The 12,627-nt window shown below is 40.0% G+C and overlaps 1 protein-coding gene across 1 annotated transcript in view; it reads left to right on the forward strand.

Moving 5' to 3' along the window:
• The window catches only part of FHIP1A (FHF complex subunit HOOK interacting protein 1A), a gene marked incomplete at both ends in the record, with an annotated part of 37,883 nt that overhangs the window by 17,731 nt on the left and 7,525 nt on the right, over positions 1-12,627 (forward strand). Inside the window, 4 exons of the mRNA XM_082315271.1 lie at positions 4,589-4,756; positions 8,459-8,538; positions 10,004-10,191; positions 10,668-11,708. Of these exons, the coding sequence (XP_082171397.1) occupies positions 4,589-4,756; positions 8,459-8,538; positions 10,004-10,191; positions 10,668-11,708 (1,477 nt within the window). The remainder of the gene's footprint in view (positions 1-4,588; positions 4,757-8,458; positions 8,539-10,003; positions 10,192-10,667; positions 11,709-12,627) is intronic.

A 12,627-nucleotide genomic window follows, 5' to 3' on the forward strand; every position in this document is an offset into this window, starting at 1 on the left:
TGCCTCACCATCTAATCAGTCATCAGACGAGGCAAGAAAAGATTTGCTAAAAATTATTACGTAATTAGAGAAGGGTATTACAAGGCTAAAAGTGGCTTTCTGTTTTCAATAATCTCTAATCAAATATCTGTCTGGCTATGAAGAATCTCAGGTAGTCCCTTTTGTAGCAGCCTACATCTTCAAAAATATCTATGACAACTGATTGTTGTAAAGAAAAACGTGTGGATGAGGTTTTAAATGGTATCTTTAGGTAGACACTTTACATTTATATGTATATTGAAAAAAAAATTCCAACAGATTTTAATTGTTACAACTGTGGATAATGAAAATAGAAATGGTAGAATACTGGCCTGATTAATGCAACGGATATGAATTTTTCTAATTTTTCATTTTCAATCCTACAATTTTATTTTAGGAGCAGAGGTATCTCTAGTCTTTACCATTAGTAGAAAGGATCTAATGCAAGGGGTGCTGCTGGTAGGTTTTTATTTTTGCTGTTGTGGCAGTGGTGGATTTTAATATTGCTGAAATATTCTTACCAAAACATAGCTTGAAATTTAGTCACTTAGCAAAGGACTTTCTAGAAAACTACCTTGTCTTAATTTTATTCATCTCCCTTTGTTATGGTATTTTCCTTGATACTTGAATTATCAGAGGTGAAGAATTTTCAAATTAAATATCAGGTTTGTGGATGTGTGAAAGTTTGGCCTTGTTTTTTATCATCCTTTCAAAGATGTTCACCTCAGTTCTGAGGGCTAGCTAAAAGCTTACTTGGACAAATTATACTGTAATCAATGTTTACAATGATATAAAGTTTTTGTAACTTGCCTCAGGATTTGACTGTAGTGGACATGCCTGACATGGGTAGTCAATGTTTTGTTTTCTAGGAGCATTTGTTCTTCTGTTGTTTACCTAAGTACTGATTTGAATTTATTAGAAAGGATCTCCCTGCTTTCCCCAAATCTGTCTCATGAGACATTAGTTTAAGGAGAGACAACCAGCAGGTAGTGTGAATGAAGCTTAATAGCATGGCTTTGGTGTCTTAGAAAACAGTGTTCTTCAATAATAACTGCACAAATTGAACGAGTCTCAATTTCAACCCTCAATGTATTATGTATAATGTGATCTGCAGAAAAGGTTTACAGAGTTAAAAGAGTTTTTGCCTAGGCTGGTTTTTGCCTAGTGTAACTGATTTCTCCAACATCCTTCTCTAGTTAATTGCAAAAAAAGTGAGTTCTCTAGAGGCTCATTCAGAGCAGGCTAATGTATCCCATTGAGTAAAAGGAAAATTAGCCTCATAGAGCTAAAATTAGCCTTTTTGAATACTTCTTTAGGTGCCTCAAATCTTCAGAAGTTACACTTACTGTCAGCTATGGTAAAAGGGAGAAGCAAACCCAGAATGCAAGGTGGCAAAATAAGATATAATGGTAAAAGCACAGATGTCTGCTTGTCAGTTTAATTGATCTTTTTCCTAAGCTGCATATGTGGCTTTCATTTCAAATGCTGAAAAGCAATATTTTTGTTTGATTTGCTCTTGTGAGGAAGCAGAAGGATGGTCTCTGTGCTGGTTCGTGTGGACAAGTTGGGCACAAAGGTGCGCTGAGAGAGCACTGGAACTTCTAGAACACGATAGCATTAAAATCACTTGTCCAGCGTTAACTTGCCTGCTTTGAGTGTTGCACAGTGAGCTGCGAAACAGATCCTAGCTTCACTTATTGCAAAGGTGAAGCTAGGATTGTGGATAAGGCAGTGCGTTTTCATTGAAAAATCAAAAAAGATTCTTAGAAATCCATTTAAATCTTGACAAAACTTAGTCATCTTCCCTCCTTCTTAGAAAATGGTTAAGCAGACTCAGCAACTTCTTTCCCAAGAAGAACTAAAAATTAAGTGTAATGTGGCACCCTGCACAGAAAAGCTCAATTCAAATAATTAAGATTTAAGAAGGTTATAAGTAACTCCTTTGTGAACTATTTGGGCTTCATTAATCATTGGAAACAGAGCTTCTAGCTCTGTTTAGTGGTATCGGTGAAGTGTTGGCTACGGTAAACATGATTTCTTTTTTTGTCTAGTCCTCAAGCTGTTAGGAGCACTGTACATGCTCTCAGAATTGAACATTTCTTTTCTAAAGTAGTCTCTAGCTGGCTTTCTTCTGCTCTTTGTTTCATTCATGATATGCACTCTGAAAAGCACATGGGTTTCTCTCACTGATGCAAATGTAGGATGAATTGTCCGAACAGCATCGGTTTCAGAGAAAGGTCGCTGCACTTGTGAACCTGCTGTCTTTTCTTGCTTTCATTTACACTTCAGTATTTTATATATATACATAGGCCCATTCCTCTGCTGTCAGTGAACATCTGTGAAACCTGCAGGCCAAGAACGTGCTTCCTTTTCCCCATAAAGGATGAAGGAGAAGTGACACAGAGACATAACAATGTATTACTTCTCTCTGGCCTTTCCTTGGCGGAGGGTTTAAACTCTTCAATGAACTGTATGCTGTCATAATGATTTCACATGATGGATTTCTTGGGATTTGCTTTTTACAGTTTGCTGCTATCAAAAAACAAACAAACAAGCCAGTTCTCAGGGCAACAGTCAACAGCTTTAATCAGAAAGCCATTCTTTTTTACTTGACAAGTCCTCACACCTTTTGGCCAAAGGAGAGAGAAAAAAAAAAAAAAAAAAAACCAAACAAAAACCAAACAATTTCCTTTGTTTCACAACCCTGGCTCGTTTCCTGAGCAGGTTTTTTGGTGGTTGAAATGTGGCAGTAGTCCTCTGGAAAACTGTGTGTATGTGCATAAGCCTGTTTGGTTTATCATATTTACAGTAATACAGAATTTGAGTTAGGACTGTAGCCATAGTGCTAATTCTGGCAATTTGTAATTTCGGGGTGCTTAACAAGGTAACTTAACTTTTTTTTTTTTTTTTTTCACTTGACGCTTGTGGTGGAAGGAGGAGGAATGAATTCATAAACTGTGTTCTGAGTTGGACTGTATGTTGATAGATATTATTTTGTGAAAGAACTATATTCTTATTTCTGGTTTTGGTGGCACTGAACATACAACTGCAGATCTAGAAAATATGTCTAGCTGTTGTTTACTTATCCTTAGAAAGCTCACAGATCCTGTGAAAGTATGCCTCATTCCTTTCCTTTCACTGTTCAATTTTAATGCTTGATTTTGACCAACCTTACTGCGATAAACCAAGAAGGTGAACTTATTTCCTATCCTGGTGAAAAATTCGACTATTGCTACTTCACTGGTGCTTTGTTTCTAATGCCAAAATGAGCTAGTAGCCCACTGTATTAAGGATGGTGTAGCTGAGTATTAGATTAAAGCCTCCAAATGAGAGTGAATCAATGACCTTAACGTTAGAGCTTCTCTCTGCTCTCCTCGTTGGTGCTCTGCCTCCGTAAGGTCTGCAGGCTGCGTACAGCATTCCTATGTTCTGTGTAACCAGCCAGAAGAAGCTTGTGATCTTAAATGCTTTAAAGAGAACGTTTGCAGCGTGACATTACTGTGTACGTGGCTAACATGCAGCATAATGGAACAGGGATTTTATTATTTACAGCATGTTACGTAAATGCTGCCCTTCTGAGTATTTTCTAAATCCTCTTAGCTCTTAAGTGACAGCTTTGATTCTTTTTTTTTTTTTTTTAATAAAATCAGTCTTTTCATTTATCCAGCTAAGTTTGGTGAACAAAAGATGTTTAATACTTCCTTTCATATAGGCAGATTCTTGTATTTAAGGGTTTATCTTTGTGCACTTAAGCTTATTAGGTTCCTGGGTAACTATTTTTAAAAAGCTGACTTTGCAACAGCATTGCATGGTGCAGAGGTGGCCTTTGGAATTTTCTGTGCTTTGCCAGTGCATACTGTGTATAGATAAGCTCCAAAGGAGTGCCATAAGCGGAGCAGTGTGGGTTATGGTATGCAAATGTCGCATGGATATTTGAATTGTATTTTGATATACAAATAGTCAGCAGCGAAGATCTTGGGTTTTGGTTTGTGTGCATATGTATGTATATACATACTCCTTTTAAAAATTGACTGAGATGAGGAATTGTGCTGTGGGAAAATAAAAAGAAGGAAAATTGTGGCAAAATCCTGAATAGCTATGGGGATTTTTTTCTTTAAAGCTCTAGAACCATGAGTTTGTACTCTGCTTTGATTGTGCTCTGTCATTTATTTTTAATACAGTGGTAGATGCAGGTATTCACAACATCTGAAAATGCTTCTGAAGGATGACAGAAGTGTGATGCAAAAGAGCTGACATGGGCAGAAAGGTGGTGGGGAGCTTCTAGCATGATTTGGCTCTTTGTATTTCAGTATGTGTGAGATTTGGGGTGTCAGTTTGGGGGAGGTTTTTTTTTTTCCTGGGGAAGCAAGACAGATAAGAAATGAGGTGGAAATGCTTCTGAGTCATTCAGAAGCACGCTCTTTGCAAATTTAGAAGCAAAGACCTCAATGTTTTTGTGGCCGTGTTATGTACGGAGAGCTTAGAGTCCTTGCCAGGTATACAGCTGCAGAGGATGGATGGATATTTTGTGTGTGCAGTGTGTTTACATTTACAGTATTTTTGCTTGTAGGTGACTGTGGAAGAAGTGATGACTACTACTGCATACCTGGATCTCTTTTTGCGTAGTGTTTCAGAGCCAGCCCTCCTCAAGATTTTCCTCCGTTTTATTTTGCTGCACCGACATGAGAATGTGCATATCCTAGATACACTTACTAGCCGAATCAACACACCATTCCGGGTAAGACAAGCAGGAAGGAAGTTCAGGTACTCAGCGTGGATGTAGGTTAAATATTTAAATGGGAGATTCCCTGTATTCAGTGGGTATCTGTTTAACTAGGAATTTTCTCCTCCCACCCAAATATGTGATTTCTCCACCTCCTCAATTTTTTTTGGGGGGTGTGTATGTGTGTGTGTGATGACATTTAGCTACCACTATACTAAGTTGATAAAGGTGTGAGGTGGTTTCACACATACTGGAAATGGGATAGAGGGAGATGAGGGCTTCTGGAAGTCTGGTTTCTGTTAGAAGATTAAAGGTAAATTTGGAAGCATTTTTATTCTGGATACTGCTGAATTAGTGCTGCTGTAGATAACTCACCCTGGGACTTACAAATACACTTGTGGTGAGGAGCATTTTTGATCTTTGGAGTTTTGCCAAGCAACAAGCATTTTCAAATAGTCCTTGTGGGAGATGACGGGAGACCTGTAAGGATGTCTCCAAATTGATCCAAGTTGTGAATTGCAGTATTGCCAATATATTTCTCAGGAATCAAGTCCGTATTGTTATAGCAGGTTTGTTAAACTGTGGTGTTGCCTGTTTTCTTCTTTGATTGAAAGAAGGTATTTTCTTGCTCAAGTGATCCGATTGCTGCTTTCTTTTCTTTGCCTTCACTCCTCTGTGTAGTAAGGTTTATCTCAAATTTGCAGTGAGCCCCTTCGCAGCCTAGGCACAATGCACCACAGTGGCCGGAGAGCTAGCTGACAGAGATGACAGTTACCTTTGCTAACAGCTGAATCTTCTGGCAGAGAAAATGACTACTCGTTGCACTGGACTACCCTTCTGAGCCTTGCTTGGCTGGCAGTCTTGGATGAATCTTGTGTGATGCACATATTTTCATAAATGAAATAAAGAATGTTGTTTTAGCTCAGGTACAAGAGAAGCCAGAACACCAGCACATGCATTAAATTCGTGTATTAGGGACCGTAGCTTCATCTGAAATTTGTTTCGAAATGTGAGTGCATGCAAATGTGGATATATGCTGCAGTTATTGCATCTCTAAGATGGATTAACTCTGAAAACTGAAACAGCCTCTGTCAACAAAAATGCAAATGCTGTTTTCTCTGCTAATCATTAATTACTGTTCCATAGGCAAACGAGATGGGAATTGTAAAGAATTCTGCAGCCCCGAGCAACTCGGGATCTCAGCCAAAATGGTTCTGTGATGCTAAATGAGTTTTCTGCAGTATAACTTGGCCAAGTGCAAAAGCCAGAACTGCAGCCTTCTGTGTTTCCATAGCACAAAAGCTGCATACGTTATTATTGATGAAAATACTTACTAATAATTCACAGGGTTAAACTTATGTACAGACAGGTAGCCAAAAGGACTTGTAAAAATACTATCCTCTTTGTCTCCTGAGCATATATTAAAACTTTTCTTTTTACAAAATACAAAAATAGCCTAGCTTTACTTATTCAGATGATTCCTGATTTGCAATATGGTTGCAAAGACAAATGAGAAATGTTTTCCTATAAAATGAACTTTCCTAAATACAGAAAAATTTAAGGCAGTAGCAGGGTTTTTTTGAACTTTCACAGTATGAAGAAAAGTTAGACTTGGCTCTCAGTAAATTTCACAGAGGAAATAAGAATTTCCCTCTGTCCCCCGGCTAAAACACACCTTTCATGCAAGGATCTGACTTCTTCCAAAAGCTTGTTGTGAAGATCTTCAACTCCTGTTCCTATTAAAACTCCAATTCTGGTTATTTCTTCTTCTCTTGCCCTTTTACTTTTTCCATCTATTTCTGTAGACATGAGGTCTTGGACTAACTAGCACCTTCCTGTTGGCTCCTAGTACAAGCAGTGGACAGCGGTGGCAGGACAAGTTTGAGCTCCACGTTGCTTCACTGCAAGACAGCTCATGAGTGTTCCCTGGTTCTCGTCCCTCTGCTTTTTCCCTTTCTCTTGTTCTTCTCTGGGTGTTAGTTCAGTGACCAAACTAGGGAAGGCAATCAAAGAAACTTCTGCTTTTCAGAGGCTATCAAGTGAGGTTCACTTAAACTTTGCTGTTTAGCTGTTCCACAGATATAGCTACCAAGGAAGGGAAAATACATGTATGTATACGTATTTTTCAAGAAATATATGCATTCATCTGGTTTTGGTCACCATGGGCAGCCAATCATATTGTAGGGGAGCTGAGTTACTTGTCTGAAAGAGAGAACTGGAAATGGTGAAACAAAGAGTCTTTAAGTTGACATCTTGAGAAAGCATGGGCTGGAGAGAGGAACAAGCAATGTGCTGCTGCAGAGCTAGAATAGAGCATTTTAACAGTGGGAGTGAGGGAAGTGACTGCAGAGAAGAGGAGGAAATTCCATAGTGTGGAGGAGAAGCCATGCAGAGGCAGGATGCTGGATTTAATCCTGAACGAATTACAAAGGATGTTCAGTGACTGAAAAAATGAGGTAGAGAAGTATCTGTAGCTTTTTCCTTATTTTGTCCTAATCTGTTTCTTTTGTTAGCTACTGAAAACTGCCATTAATTTCATACATTAATTATCTGAGTTTACATAATTAACATAGAGGCAAGATTTTAAACACCAACTTGAAACTCTAGCAAAGGGTCAGCTTATGCTAAATAATTCTCCCAAGAGTCAGCCTGGTCCTGGAGTCTAAGCCAGCTGTGAGATACTGTTTCTAGGGGAGAGCGGTGCAGGACAATGTGCCCAAGGAAATACGCATTAAGAGGCAGGGAGATGATGGTGCTGTGGTCCGTGAAAACTTAGAGCTCATGCTTCTACCATGTTGGACATAACTGTGTGGTCTAGCGAGCATCTGGCAGGTAGAAATGTACTGAACGATAGCTTTGAAAGTGTTGTATGTCTAATTAGTGACCAAAAAAGCCTGTAGAAGTCCATGTTTCTAGTCTGTCCTAAAGCAATTGTGAAAGTGGGATGCCTGTCACAGAATGGGTATGATTTTTGTCTCTGCTGAGTGTGACTACTGAAATACCTAGTTATGGGTATATTTGATCAGACCTTTGCCAAAAAGGCAAGCATGCAATTCCTATGAGGAATCCTGTTTTTCTTTCCTTTCTCCTGGTCTCACAGAAAGGATCTTCATGCCTTGCTATGGTTCCCAGATGTTCAAGTGACCCGTAGTGGAGGGATTGTGAACACGCCGCATGGAGTAGATTCTGATAAAAATGACTTATTTAGTCCTGGTTTATGTTAGTACCTTAAGCTATATGTATAGAAGCATTCTGCTTCTTAATGTGTAGAACTCTAATCATTCCTTATACTTAAAGCAACAGAAACTTGAGGTGATTTATAATTTTTCTGTCAGAAAAGACCTTTAGTTGGTTCAAATTCTATGTCAGAGGTAAAAACTAACACACTGTATTGGAAGTTACAGGGTTCACTTCATGCTGAGTTAAATTAATAAATTTGAATAATATTAAAGACTGGTAAATTACTGCTTTTTTAATAGCTTATTTGAAGGAAAATTCTGGATTGTATTTTGTTAAAATGTAACATGTTATGCGTATAGCTCTAGACAACTTTAAAAAAAAAAATCAAATAGAGGTGCTGACAAAATGAAATATCTTACTAACACTGTTTTATAAAGCATGACATTCTGTCAGAGCCATTTTGTAATGTTGTATGCAGGGAAGATTGGAAATGTAAAATTTCCAGACGAAAAACTGACAATGTTTATCATTTTCCAGCTCTGTGTGGTCTCCTTGGCATTGTTCAGAACACTCATTGGTTTGCATTGTGAAGATGTGATGTTACAACTAGTTTTAAGGTAAAGCCCAAACTCCTTTTTCTGCTCTTCATCCTAATTCTGGGACATACAGTCTCTGCCTGTGGATGCAGAGCTGGATGAGAGTTCTCCAAGAGAGCAGAAATCCAAGACACTACAGAGATAAGAATATTTACGATCCTGACAAAAGTCTACCAGACCTGGAGAAGTGTGATTTACGTCCTGTGATCCTCAGGAGCAAGAGATTTTTCTTGTGATTTATTTCTATAAAAGTGAGAGAAGAGAAGCTAAGAATATATTTATCACCTCCAAACTGCTTATTCCCTGCTTCTAAATGTATAATTCTTCTCTTCTGCATGTTTTCTCTAGTGTATTATGCACTGTGATACAGAGCTCTATACTCATTTGCAGCTTCCACCTTCTTTCTTGTTGTTTGCCACCTCTGATTCCTCTGTCACCGAGCATACTGTAGGTTCCTGAACTGTTGTAGGTAGAATGTTATGTAATGTACTTAACGCATTGATTATTTTTGCTTTTAACAGATGGTTCTATGCATTGCTTCAGAATACTCACTTAAAATTTTGGTGTGTGTATTAGATGAGAATTGATTATTTATTGGGAAATACTGGTATAACTAAATTGGGCTTTTAGCACCATAGATCACGTGAACGTTTCGGATACTGCCCGTCCTTCCGCCTACAGGCATTAAGGTGAAATCCCCTATAGCTCTGGATGTTGTGCCTGGGAATGCGGTTAGGAACTCTGTGAACTCAAGTATGTTGCCACTCTAACAGCAGTAGAGTGCTGTATTTTATCTTCTTTTTGTTTATGTAGGGAATCCTTTAGAATTTGTTTGCATTTTAAATGGGAAAACATCAGTCCAGTTAACACTGTGGCTATTAATAAAGTACCCTTAAAAAGTTGAACAAAAGTGCTCTAAAGAAGACTGTGTTTCCTCTATTCCTTGTACTCCCCGTAGCTTATTCCCTCCTCTGCCTGAGAGCTCAGTCTTGATCTAGTGCAGTAAAACACCTTGATGACCCTTCTCTCCTTTTTGCTGGCTGCTTGCCTGGTACATGTAAACTGGTGCTCTCTGGATTTCCCAGGAAAACAAATAAATCAAGGATTCTGAGACATAACTCATTCATAGTGGGACCAAACCACCCTGCTGGCCTTTGACATCTGCCCATCCCACACTTCCTTCATCCCTTCTTACAGCAAGTTTGCTCTGACCTGCAAAGGATTGTTCACTTCCCCGTTCTGATGCAACTGATCTCCTACCTCTGCTCATCTTGACAGTTCCTTATCAAACCATAGCTTCACAATATAAAGAGTCAGGGTTTTGTGCTCCTGAGACATTTAGAATATGGGTCACTGTCAAGATTATTGTTACTGTTTCTTTTAATTTGGAGAGGGCAGGAAGGTGGGAAGTGAATTTTGTATGTTGTTGCTTTCTCTAACATGAAAGGACGATAAAGTAATGCTAGACACTGCTGGTAATTTTCAGGTATCTGATCCCATGTAACCACATGATGTTGAGCCAGCGGTGGGCTGTGAAAGAGGTAGACTGTTATTCCGTATCTGCTGCAAAACTGCTTGCCCTGACACCAGTATGCTGCTCCACTGGGATCACCTTGACACTTGAAAGCCAAGGAAAAGATTATATTCTATGGACAAAAGCAGCACAAACTAAAGGTAATTGGTGCTCAGGGGAAGACCGGATCATGGACTGAGTTTGATTTGGTAGCAGCTCATGGGAGGAGGTGGGGAAGGATGGGAGGGGGAGGAAGTGTGGTGGGCAACAATAAACTGGGAAAGCCTGGACTGGAAAGCTTATTTAATTCCTTCCATGTGTCCAGGTCTATTGAAACCTTATTATAATGGTTATCCAACTTGAATAAGCATTCATAAAACTAATGTACAGATATATGACTGCAACTCTTGCTGCTTCAGAGTGGTTGCTGTTGTTTTAAGGTTTGAAAGCGGGCTGGTCTCTCGGAAATCTTGAGTTACAGTTGAGCAAATTTCTTAATCTTTATGCTTTGATCTTCCTGCCTTATTGGATGGTTGGGACTAAAGACTCTACCTGCCATGTCTTCATGGCTGCCTTGCTAGACAACTTTTGGGTTGTTTTATTATGTCACGGTATGAGTAATCTTCTTTACTTTCAGATTCTGGTAGACGCTCTTCTGAATCTACTTGCATTGTGGAATACGGAAGAGCTGTGGACATCAGCTACTTGCAGTACTTGGGGGAAGCTCAAGAAGCCATCCTCCAGTGTCTGAAAGATTGTAAGGTTTGGTCTGCCTTGTATGATGGAGTAAACCCTGACCCAGACACCTTTATCCAAACCCTTGCTGAGGAGAACAGTACAGATGTGGAACACCCCATGTTTCGGCTCCAGCAAAGGACACCTAGCATGTGTAGCTCCTCTCAAGTAACTCCATTCGGTGAGAAGATGCAGCTGGAGCTAGAATGGGATGATAGCTATGACACAGGGATTTCTCCTGGTTCTGATGTGAGCTCACCGCGACCATATGATGATCTGGGAAGCACAGAGATGCAGCCCCCTGCAGAGCCACCAAAACACATTCAAGAAATGAAAAAAAATGCCATCATGCTCGTCAAAGGATCTTACATAGAGGAATCAGACTTTCAGGATGATGTTATGGTTTACAGGTTATGTGCCCAGAAGGATACTCAAGATGATGACAACTCCAAGGAGAAAAATTTAAATGTAGCCAGAGAACACGAGATCCAAAGCCAGACTGTAGTCAATGGGCCTCTTGCAACGAGCCAGCTGGAAATGGACTTGGATGAGCACAGTAAGAGAAATTCAAGCTTGACTCAAGGTGTAATAAAAGAACAAATAAACCAGAAAATGATTGAGATTGATCCACAGCCAGACTTAGAATTGAAGATTTCTCCTCAGGAGACAGATCGTAACTTAAGTGTAAGACTGCTGAGCACAGATGGTGAGGATTTCATTGCACAGTATGACAAAATTATTAAGGAACTGGATCCAAACAGTGCAAGCTTGGAGGAGCAGAAGTTGGGTACTCCTGACCCTGTCTCTCCTGCAGAAGAGGAGGAGGACTTTGAGAATTTCTCAGCAGACACTCCTTCTACAGAGAGCATGTCATCACTCTTTGGACCAAAGGAGGACGTGTCTCCCAAGCACGCTGCGAGGAGCCAGAGTGCTCCATTTACAGGTGGAATGTCCCATTCATTACATACATGACAAATACAGGAAGGCATGGTGATTAAAGGCGGCCAAATGAGATCACAGCGCAAGCACAGAGCAAGGAACAGTCCTGGCACTAAAGAGGGTGTAGCCCAAATAGCTGTGACTGGTCCAAGGAGCGCGAGAGATCCAACATGAAAGTAGAGCAGAGCAGTCAGCGTGATGACAGCAAATGGCGGCTGCTCAGGGGTTTTTTTTGGCTGCTTTTTTTGTAATTGTTTAAGATCTTGAGCAGGGGTTATGTTGTTTGCATGTGAGAGCTCCATTGTTCTAGAGAAAGCTTTTTCAGTTGAAAGGGGGTTGGAGCAACTGCTCTAATATACAGAGCTCAGGTAAATAATTTGTTTTTCTGGTGGCTTTCCTCGCTGATACTATGAATGTGGTATCCCGTTGCCATTTTTTCCCCCCCCTCTGCCTTTTCACATTTTAGCACGAGGTGGCAGCAGTGGTGCCATGTCTGTACGTGCCTGTCTGCATGCTCTGCCCTGGCACCCTGTTCCTCCGGTGTCGGGTCTGCCCTCTTCTGCCAGCTCTTCTGTCTTGTGCCAGGCAGCGATTTAAGCTTGGTTTCCACAGACTGTCCAAGCCTTTCAGGAATGACGGTGCTACCGGAGGTTAGAGTGGGCTTTTGATCTGTATTTGTACAGCTCCTTGCACTGTGGCCTCCTAATCTTTAATTAGGTCCTTAGATACCACAGTAATGCAAATAATAAAAAATAATAATGTATCTAGGTTTCCTCATCCAAAACAAAACCGCTGTGAGATGGCTTCTCGTTCATTTGAAAGGAGAGGGAAAACATTCATTTGTGTCCATTGAAATGCAGCCCTTTCTGGTCAGCTGTGGCCAGCATGCCTGGCACTGTTTCTTAATTGAAAAATTCAGCCTG

This window comes from Platalea leucorodia (assembly GCF_965183815.1).
Source record: "Platalea leucorodia genome assembly, chromosome: 6".
Classification (NCBI taxonomy): domain Eukaryota; kingdom Metazoa; phylum Chordata; class Aves; order Pelecaniformes; family Threskiornithidae; genus Platalea; species Platalea leucorodia.